Source organism: Trypanosoma grayi (assembly GCF_000691245.1).
Source record: "Trypanosoma grayi strain ANR4 Tgr_650_V1, whole genome shotgun sequence".
NCBI classification, from domain to species: Eukaryota; Euglenozoa; class Kinetoplastea; order Trypanosomatida; family Trypanosomatidae; genus Trypanosoma; species Trypanosoma grayi.
The window spans coordinates 529-9,954 of record NW_008826269.1 but is presented as its reverse complement, the minus strand read 5'-3'; the positions used below and the strand labels follow the sequence as shown (position 1 = coordinate 9,954).

The 9,426-nt window shown below is 53.1% G+C and overlaps 5 protein-coding genes across 5 annotated transcripts; 1 reads left to right on the top strand and 4 right to left on the bottom strand.

Annotated features, from left to right (window-relative positions):
* Positions 1 to 421: 421 nt before the first annotated feature.
* On the top strand, positions 422 to 820 carry DQ04_06501040 (hypothetical protein; the record flags this gene model as incomplete). The annotated part of the gene is made up of 1 exon (XM_009314740.1): positions 422 to 820. One exon carries the CDS (start codon positions 422 to 424, stop codon positions 818 to 820), a length of 399 nt encoding a protein of 132 aa, XP_009313015.1.
* Positions 821 to 2,544: 1,724 nt separating this feature from the next.
* On the bottom strand, positions 2,545 to 4,047 carry DQ04_06501030 (hypothetical protein; the record flags this gene model as incomplete). The annotated part of the gene is made up of 1 exon (XM_009314739.1): positions 2,545 to 4,047. The coding sequence occupies one exon, from the start codon at positions 4,045 to 4,047 to the stop codon at positions 2,545 to 2,547; it is 1,503 nt and encodes a 500-aa protein (XP_009313014.1).
* Positions 4,048 to 4,810: 763 nt separating this feature from the next.
* DQ04_06501020 (hypothetical protein) lies at positions 4,811 to 6,313 on the bottom strand (the record flags this gene model as incomplete). The annotated part of the gene is made up of 1 exon (XM_009314738.1): positions 4,811 to 6,313. One exon carries the CDS (start codon positions 6,311 to 6,313, stop codon positions 4,811 to 4,813), a length of 1,503 nt encoding a protein of 500 aa, XP_009313013.1.
* A 551-nt stretch (positions 6,314 to 6,864) lies between these two features.
* DQ04_06501010 (UDP-Gal or UDP-GlcNAc-dependent glycosyltransferase) lies at positions 6,865 to 7,998 on the bottom strand (the record flags this gene model as incomplete). The annotated part of the gene is made up of 1 exon (XM_009314737.1): positions 6,865 to 7,998. The coding sequence occupies one exon, from the start codon at positions 7,996 to 7,998 to the stop codon at positions 6,865 to 6,867; it is 1,134 nt and encodes a 377-aa protein (XP_009313012.1).
* A 933-nt stretch (positions 7,999 to 8,931) lies between these two features.
* On the bottom strand, positions 8,932 to 9,423 carry DQ04_06501000 (hypothetical protein; the record flags this gene model as incomplete). Its single annotated transcript, XM_009314736.1, has 1 exon — positions 8,932 to 9,423. One exon carries the CDS (start codon positions 9,421 to 9,423, stop codon positions 8,932 to 8,934), a length of 492 nt encoding a protein of 163 aa, XP_009313011.1.
* Between the last annotated feature and the right edge of the window lie 3 nt (positions 9,424 to 9,426).

The window sequence follows — 9,426 nt, the reverse complement described above, 5'->3', positions numbered from 1 at the left end:
CGGATAATGCTCTTCCTCAGCGGTCATTATAACGTTTGGTGCTTGCCGCTGACCCGCCTTTCCTGAAGGCATACCCGCACGAGTCTCCTTTTTCTTGTTAAGATGAACTAACTCCACACCAAATGAATTTTCATCCACATGTAACCTCTGCAAAGGGGAAAGCGGCTTCTGCGTCGGCTGCTTCTGGTCTTCTTGATCTCTCTGCGAGCTAATTCCAGAGGCGCTCCACTGACTCCACAGAAAGTAGTCACTCCATGTGCCCGAATAAGGCTGTGGCGCGCGCACGAGCGTTGACTCCTTCTGCTTGTTTGTGTTACTTGGCGCCATGAAGGATGGACAGTTGCCAGAAGTAAAGTTGTCGTAGTCACTGCTGCGTTGCCTGGCCAACTGCGCCCGCACATTCCCCCGCGGGACGCTGCCAATGATAAACGTCCAGCGTGGCATTGAGGCATATTGCACAACATCATCGCCATTCCCACCGGCTACCGGTGCGCGGTTTAGGGGCGAGCCCTCCGCCCCAAGGGAACTTGCATCGCGCAGCACGGTGAAGACGGCGTTTCGCGACGTTCGCGAAGACCTGTTTACAAACGTGGCGAACTGCTGCTGCAGCATACGCTCCCTTTCACTCGAATCCGTCGAGTCACTCTCCACGTCTTCATACTCGCTGACCGACTCGGCAGAATTGTCCACGCTTTCTTTTACGCGCGCATCAGACGTTGACAGCGCTTCCGCCTTCCGCAGCGCCCTGAGCTCGCTCCATGGAACAGACGCCTGGGCCAGTGGGCGTTCGTTAAACAGAGAAGATTCCCTCTCAAGCTGACACTCACCACCGCTATATCCGTCATCAAAGTCACGCATCATCCATATGCCGGTGTTGTTTTCATCTTCCCCGCAGTGTACAACTGCACGTCCCCGCAACTTCATCTCGCCGGTCTCACCCCATGTGGCACGTGGCTGCGACTGTCCTCGTTGCATCGTAGGCATGGGGAACAAGCTGCCATCGTTCGTCGCGAAGAGGCTCCCCACGCCCTTGGAACGGAAACGCTTGCTGCTCACCTCTTCCTCATCCTCGTCGCTGGAGAGATCCGGCGATTCCAGGATGGGAATGCCTTCAAGAACGAGCCCATGTCCACGCCCCGACCGTTGAAGAGGCGGTGAGTGTTGTTGCGCACTGTGTTGTGACATTGTCTCTTCCTGCAGTAAAGCACCACTTGCTGTCCCACCAAAACTCCGTTCCCAGTGCAATTCGCGCGGTATCCCTCACCACACCTTTCCCAACGCGATGCGGATGTGATCGACTCGCACAGACACCAGCGGATGTTACCTACCCAGCGCGGCACTTACCAGCAGCACTTCAGATGACAGCAAAGAAAGGAGAAGGGAAGAGCACAGGCACTGGGCACGCATCATCAGCAGCAAAGAAATGCCAAGTCATCGCGCTCATCCACCCGAGAGCAGCAGGACCAGCACGGGCCCAATAAGCCACGGAGAAGCGTTGGCATTAACAATGAAAGGATGGCAAGAACACGGACCACACATTCACATGCCTCAGCACCTCATTCGCCCTTCACAGTGCCCCCACCGATGGCAGCCCCTTGCTTGGTGGGCGCATCGGGCACAAAGGATTAAGATAAAAGCGGGAAGTAAATAATGGCAGAACAACCAAAGCGACACATCACGGTCCTCGGCTTCACCGCATGGAGGCGGTGAAGCCAGGACAGCTTAGGAATCAAACAGGAAGCGAAAATAAATTTAAAAAAAGAAGTGATGGTGGTGACTGTAGAGGGAGGTGTGGACCAGGTGATATATGGAAGAAAAAGAATAAATCCGAAAGAGCTGTGTGAAGAGGTTAACAGACCCCTGCACCAAAACGCAGGACATCGTACGCTTGCGCATATGTTGATCCACTAGATGAAACACCTTCCAACTCCTGCTAGCACCTTTGAACATATTGTCACCGTTGGATGGCGTCTGAGGCAGGCTGGATTAATTGACACTACGAAAAACACATTCAAATCACACAGCGTCGCCAAAACAATATAACGCACCACCCCAAGCACTTATACGCTCTCTCCCTCCATGGCTGCGCGTGGGCCACAGCTGCGTCACACCACCAGCACCAATGGTGGCACCTGGGGAGGATAAACGCCCGGGATACAGCAGCCCAACACGTTCAGCATCGAGAGGGAGCGCACTAATGAAGGGCTCACAGTGGCTTCGCAGATTCCCAGGGGTATGATCACGTAAAAATGAAAAAAAAAAAAAAAACGAAAAAAATCAATATAAAAAAGGCACCAAAAACACAGAAATACAGCTCTTTAACAACAAAAGCAAAAACCGCCTTTAAAAGTAACGCGGCGCTTTGACGGCGCTCCTACGTGTTTTTTTGTCTCTGTGCATTTCGTAGTCACAGAATAGTATTTAAAGTCATTTGCAGGGCTTCGTTCACATCACTGGTGACGTCAGTCCTGCGACGGAGTGCCCAAGTCTCACACGCCTCCCTCTACTGAACAAAGAAACCTGACTATCCTTTCCGACATGCTGTCATTGGAGTGCACAGAAGGTGTGCTTTCTGGTACGCGGTGCTTTTAATGTAGGCCTTTCTTTCGTGTCCTCTGATGTGGAAGTCTTCTCGTCATCCAATCGAGCAGGCCGCTCCCTGGTCGGCCGATCTACCGCCGGCCTCTCAGTGACGCAAGTGTCCTTCAGCGACTTCAGCTTGTCATATACCCCCGCACGGAGCCCATCCTCCCCAGACGTCTTCAACATCGTCGCCAGGCGTAGGGGAGAGACCGGTCTGTTCTTCTTATTTTCTTCCTTTTTTTGCTCTTTGTTCCCCCCCGGCAACTGCAAGCTGTCCAGCGGACCGTGTCGCTTTCCAGTCCACGTGCCATGCAGGAAGTAGGAATCACACACGTCGTTCGAGCCGTGCGACACCTCGCTCTCGTTGTACGCCTCACCGATCCTCATGAGGGAGGGGTATTCAACAAGCGTGGCGTTGGTGGGGAAGCGGCTGGCGTTCCTGTCTGTGCTGGCCCGCGTCTTGCTCCGTGAGACCGCACGAGGAGCGATGGAGGGTAGTGTGCCATCGATGTCAGAGTCGCGCACCCATGTGCTCTCTTCTGAGAGCGTATGCGTCTTGGGCGTCGATGCCACCATTTCCGTGCTTTGAAATGCACTGTTGTAATTTCCGTTGCGTGACGTTACTGTATCTGCCCCCCTGCTGCTTTTACTTGCTGTTGGGACTTCATCCGCCACCAGCTGCCCCGAGCCGAGGAAACTCGCTTGCTCATACCCCCATGATGGGGACCTCTTTTTGCGTAAAGTACTGGTCCAATGTGAGGCGAACCTCTTCTGCAGCTCATCCTCATCCTCACCCTCACTTGAATATTCGGAGCCGGTGTCCACATAACTGGCTTTCGAAACGAATAACGATGGTTTCACTGCCTCAGGCAACAGTGTGGTAGCGAGCTGAGTGCACTGAGTCCCACGCGAGGAATGCGCTGAGCGTCTCTTGAATACCGAAACCGTATCAACCATATTATCATCATCGACATCATCGCTCTCCTCATCCTCATCGTCCACATAACCCTCCTTGTTATGCACAAACAAGGAGCATTTTACGCCTTCACTGTGGTCGTCATCAGAGGATACCACCAGATGTTCAGTCCGAATCACACTTCTCTCCTTTTGGTGGCTGGCAGATTTTCTGTCTTGTCGATGGCCTCCTCTCAGCCGTTGCCGTACTGGCCGATCTCGCAATCGACGTCGAATTCGTTGCGGGTGTGGCTGTGGCTGTGGCCAAGGCAATGGCATTCCCATTGGGGCCCTCGGTCGATGCTGCGGAAACACACGCCGCGGGGGTGGAGGACATGCGCGTACTGGAGGCCTCCACCCGAGTTGGGGACGGAAACGGTTGTTGTTCACTTCGTCGTCGCTGGAGAGATCCGGCGATTCCAGGATGGGAATGCCTTCAAGAACAAAATCGCATCCACGCCGTGGCCGTTGAAAAGGCGGTGGACGTTGTCGCACACCGTATCGTGGCATTGTCCCTTCCTGCAGTAAAGCACCACTTGCTGTCCCACCAAAACTCCGTTCCCAGTGCAATTCGCGCGGTATCCCTCACCACACCTTTCCCAACGCGATGCGGATGTGATCGACTCGCACAGACACCAGCGGATGTTACCTACCCAGCGCGGCACTGACCAGCAGCACTTCAGATGACAGCAAAGAAAGGAGAAGGGAAGAGCACAGGCACTGGGCACGCATCATCAGCAGCAAAGAAATGCCAAGTCATCGCGCTCATCCACCCGAGAGCAGCAGGACCAGCACGGGCCCAATAAGCCACGGTGGAGCGTTGGCATTAACAATGAAAGGATGACAAGAACACGGACCACTCATTCACATGCCTCAGCACCTCATTCGCCCTTCACAGTGCCCCCACCGGTGGCAGCCACTTGCTCGGTGGGCGNATCGGGCACAGAGGATTAAGATAAAAGCGGGAAGTAAATAATGGCAGAACAACCAAAGCGACACATCACTGTCCTCGGCTTCACCGCCTCCATGCGGCGGTGAAGCCAGGACAGCTCAGGAATCAAACAGGAAGCAAAAATCAATTTAAAAAAAGAAGTGATGGTGGCGACTGTAGAGGGAGGTGTGGACCAGGTGATAAGGAAAATGACCCTGAATGAGCTGCGTGAGGGAGAAGCATGCCTGACCCACACGGTTTCCTTTCCCATAAACACGAACAAAAACAACAACAACAACTAGAAATCTAATCACCACGTGCCCAAGCGCCAGAGGCTCGGTGTCAGGGGAAGAGCGGGATACTACTGACTGCGCCCCGTTCAGGGGCCACGGACTTGCCGTTCGTCTCACCCCTCTCTGTGACGTCTAGTTTATAGAGGAGGCTCCACGTTGGTGAGTCGACACGCTTGAAAGTCCGCGGATCCGCTCGCATGGTGACATTGTGGGTCTGAGGAACGGATTCCCACTCGGGCAGGAAGTAACAAGCGGACCCCTGCGTCACACCTCCCGTGCCAAAGCGCATGCCACCTCTGTCTTGGTCGTCGTGCGCGCTGGTTAGGGGTTCCTTGCCGTTGTATTGCCTCCCCTGCATGGGCGCACGGTGTGATAGTTGGCTGTGCTCCAGCCATTCCGAGAACAAGAACGCATCGTCCGGACGCATGTTCTCCCCCTTCAAAGGGAACTCCGTATAGCTTGTGTTATACTGGGATATAATGGAACGTCCTTCGTTCTGCTGTTGGCCGATCGTATAGTTTCCCTGTGAGGAGTCGCTATCACTACCACTGCTTTGCGTGTCGTCACTATCTGAATCATCATATGCCCCCAAATTTCGATTAAAGCACTGAATATCAAATATGGAGCTGTAGGGATTCGAGTATCCCACTGAATGGATTTGCGCTCCGCTAACGTCGGCGCGACTACGCATCAAAGAGCAGCCATTGCTGCTTACAGCGGAAGTATCCGGAGGGCCATTTAGTGTGGAATAAATACCACTTGCAGACTGCCCGTGCAGTGGCGGTAAGACAAGCTGTGCCTCTCTCACATCCTCCTCAGTTTGGGGTGCACCAGAGGATGGAAAGAAGAACGAGCCTTCCACTCCTCCATAAATCCCCACGTTTTCTGTTTCATACGCCGATTCCGATTGAGGACAATACATCGAGAGATCAGAAGGCGGCGCTTTATACAAGCTAGTGGTCGTATCGTTTCGCGTTGCATTGACGCAAGTACCACCGAATGGCTTTCTCACAATGGTGGGCAACCGCTGATTAAATAAAGAGTGGTAACCATTCCGCAGCGATTGCTGCGGCTCTCTTCTTTGGGGCTGGGAGCCATCTATATACAAAGACCCTTCACCCACGCCGCCTTCGGAGGGGATCTCGTCGGGTGACAAATTGTCATCGTAATAAATGGTACCATTCCGGTAAGATCCCCCGGGAGCACCTTCTCGAGGGCCCCCGTTGACCCGCGCCAGAGCCGAAGGGCTCCCAAAACTCCGAGACGTGCCCCGCCGTCCACGACTATTCACATCATCTTGTTCTCGATACTTCTCCGCTGGCACGTTCTGCCCCGTGCTATTCTCCTGCACACCCTTCCCCATCTGCTGCCTCTCTCTGCGGACGGTGGCGGGCGGCGGGGACTCCGTGGAGCCGCTCGACGACGCGTCACTGCCGGGGGACTCCGAGCCGCCCCCCCTTTTGCGTACACTCCGCCGCCGTATGAGGCCCATCACAGCGGTATAGAAGCGTTTGGGCCCCGTCATACTCAACGCATTGGGCCGACGTGGCATTGTGCTGCCACCGCACCTCTACCCTGACTTTATCCGCCACACTCCGTGCACAGACGCAAGAGAAAATGTGGGAAGACAAAGATGTCTGCCGCACTCATGGTAAAAGTGTCTTCCACGAGTAAAACAAAAGAGAAATAAAACCGATCAGCAAAGGCAACAAGTTCTCATGGGGTAGGAAGTTAGATCCTACAAAGAAAAAAAAATGGGCCACCGGCGATAGCGGTCTGCTGCCCAATAAAAGAGATAATATACGTTCTTCCGCACTGTACGATCATTGAATGGAAAAAGCAAAAAGAAAAAAAAAACGCATAAAATTTACCCGTGCGTCGCTCAGCTGCATTGTACATAAAAAGGGCAGCAGAAGAGCAACAGACCGTCCAATAGTTAAGTATACGGGGCTGTAGGTATATGACAATACAACACTCGCTCATTACAGATATAAAACCAAGAGAAGAACGGCTATTCGTTCTCCTGTGTATAAAAACAAAAACAAAAAACGAAGCTCTCTACATCGTTCAACGGAAGAAAGTATCGAAATTCCCCTTCTCCCCTCAGGGGTCACAGGAGATATAAGAGAAATTATTCCCACGGTTCCACAATGATGACGGTGGGGGATTTGTGTCATTGCGAAAACGATCCATCAGTTCAGCGTAGTCACTCTCCAGCACGTGGTGAACGACAACAGACTTTGGTGTCACCAAAGAGTGCCCAGTCTGGTTACGGGCATCATTGTAGCGGCACGGGGCAGCTGCAGCAATCACCACGGAAGGGTACTTCAGCTCATTTAACAGCACCCGCCCAACCATACAATCCTCGTGGTCCATGTGGATGGAGCGGAATTCACTCTCCCGCTCCTTGCTGTAAGGTATAGAAACAAGACGACGCAGTGGCTCATATGACACGAACTGCTCCGCAACGTCTCTCGCCATTGTGTAACAGAATCCAATCATGAAAAAAACATCAATATAGCGTTGCTCAATCAAAAACTTACTCATGCCATAAACACCCATATAAAGCCCGCGGCGTGGCATAATCCGCAGGTCGGCTAGGTACTGTGGGACACGCATAAAGATATCATCGTCACCCTTCGCAATGTAGGGCACCTTGGGGAAGAGGCGCAGCGCCATGTCGAACCACAGGAACGTCTTGCGGCTCATGCCGATCTCTGCCTCCATACCCCAGAACAGCCCACTGGCAATTGTTCTGTTTGTCGTGGGCAAAGCGTCATTCATCGACAGCGCAATCACATCTTGCCACTCCGCCGCCTCCTCCAGCAGCTCTGCGGAGTATATGTAGTTGTGCGACGGGTGCCGGCCCATGATGTACAGCACCAGCATCGCGCCTGTGAATCTGTTCGCCTTCGTCGCAACGTCGAGGAAGCGCCAGCACGTCGTCCGCTGCAGGTTGCGGCGCCTCCGCCTCGCATCGATGTCCACCGACGGGACGCCAAACACAATCAGGAAGTCACGCTCGGCCCACGTGCGGAGAACACTCGGTGTAATGTAGCGCAGCGCTGGGCCATCCACGCCGAGGGCACGGTGAAGTTGATGCGTGTCAAGCTCCGCACCACGGTCAACAGCAATCATGTCGAACGGATCAACCACGAAAAACACTGTCGTCATGACGAAGAACGCAATGACGAGACGCACTGCCGTCCTTTTCATCGGCACAGCATGATTTCCCATCGCTGTCTATGTCTTCCTGGATAAAATAAATAAGCCCAGAGCAGAGTGTGTAAGGAACCCCACGCAAGCAGTGGCGCAGAATGCTGCCAGGGAATCCACAGCGGTGCAGCGCCGCTGATGCGAAACGAGAAATGGTCACATGCAAATCTAGCGAACACGGCTGAAGTCCGGCCCGTGGCGAGGGAGGGGTTAAGGTCAGAGGAACATCCGTTACCATGCATCCCAATCAGGAAGTCAGCAGAAAAAGAAAGTGAACGGAAAATTGTTAAGTAGCCACATAAAACCAAGCGTAGAAACAATCAGGAACTATGCGTGTGCAGCCGCAATGCTCCATCCATACCCAAAACAATAAAGCATCTAGTCTAAGCGAAAACATATATGCATGCGACCTTCACTTATCAGAAGTACCATTGGCGAGGGGCAAAGGGGCTGGGCGGGACGGGGGCGAACCAGCCGCCGGGTGGCAGTGGCCACTGCAGGCCTCGCTGCAATCTAGCGGCTTTATTCATGCGCCGCCACACCCCACCAAGTCTTGCAGACACGTCAATCACCAACCGTGAAGATATTGCATATATAAAACCTATATCCGGTTACATTCACTCTCCAAGCACACTACAAATCATAGAATAACCCGTGCTCTACGCTGGCTGCGTCTATATGGATAAATTTGTGTGGAAATATGGAGTTCCTGACAAAATAATACAGAATACATGAGATGCTTCCGGATGGTCCCCAACCAAAAAAAAATATATATATCTATGCCTGTACCACCCACAGCTTCCTCGACATTCACATTGATAGACCCAAACACAACAAGAGAATACGGCCTATTAACTTTAGTAAAAAAGCACCTTGATCTCGTCATCGCAGTGCCATAAACCAACCAATCTCAGGAACTGAGGAAAACACTCAGAAGCGTTCTTTCACTACATGCTAAGAGAATAAATCGTCCAGCATGCTGTTAAGTCCGTAGCCGCCAGTTGAGTTGACTGCCGTTGTGTTACTGTTCCTCTGAATTCCAGACGGACCATCTTTCAGAATACTGTTCATGCCATAGCCGCCAGTCGAGTTGACTGCCGTTGTGTTACTGTTCCTCTGCGTCCCCGATGGAGCGTTGTCCAGCATGCTGTTCATGCCATAGCCGCCAGTCGAATTGACTGCCGTTGTGTTACTGTTCCTCTGCGTCCCCGATGGAGCGTTGTCCAGCATGCTGTTGGCCCCGTAGCCACCGGCAGTTGAGTTGCCGGCCATGGCGCTGCTGTTGTCATGCACTCCGTGGGATGTATCGTTCAGCATACTGTTGGCCCCGTAGCCACCGGCAGTTGAGTTGCCGGCCATGGCACTGCTGTTGTCATGCACTCCATGGGATGTATCGTTCAGCATGCTGTTGGCCCCGTAGCCACCGGCAGTTGAGTTGCCGGCCATGGC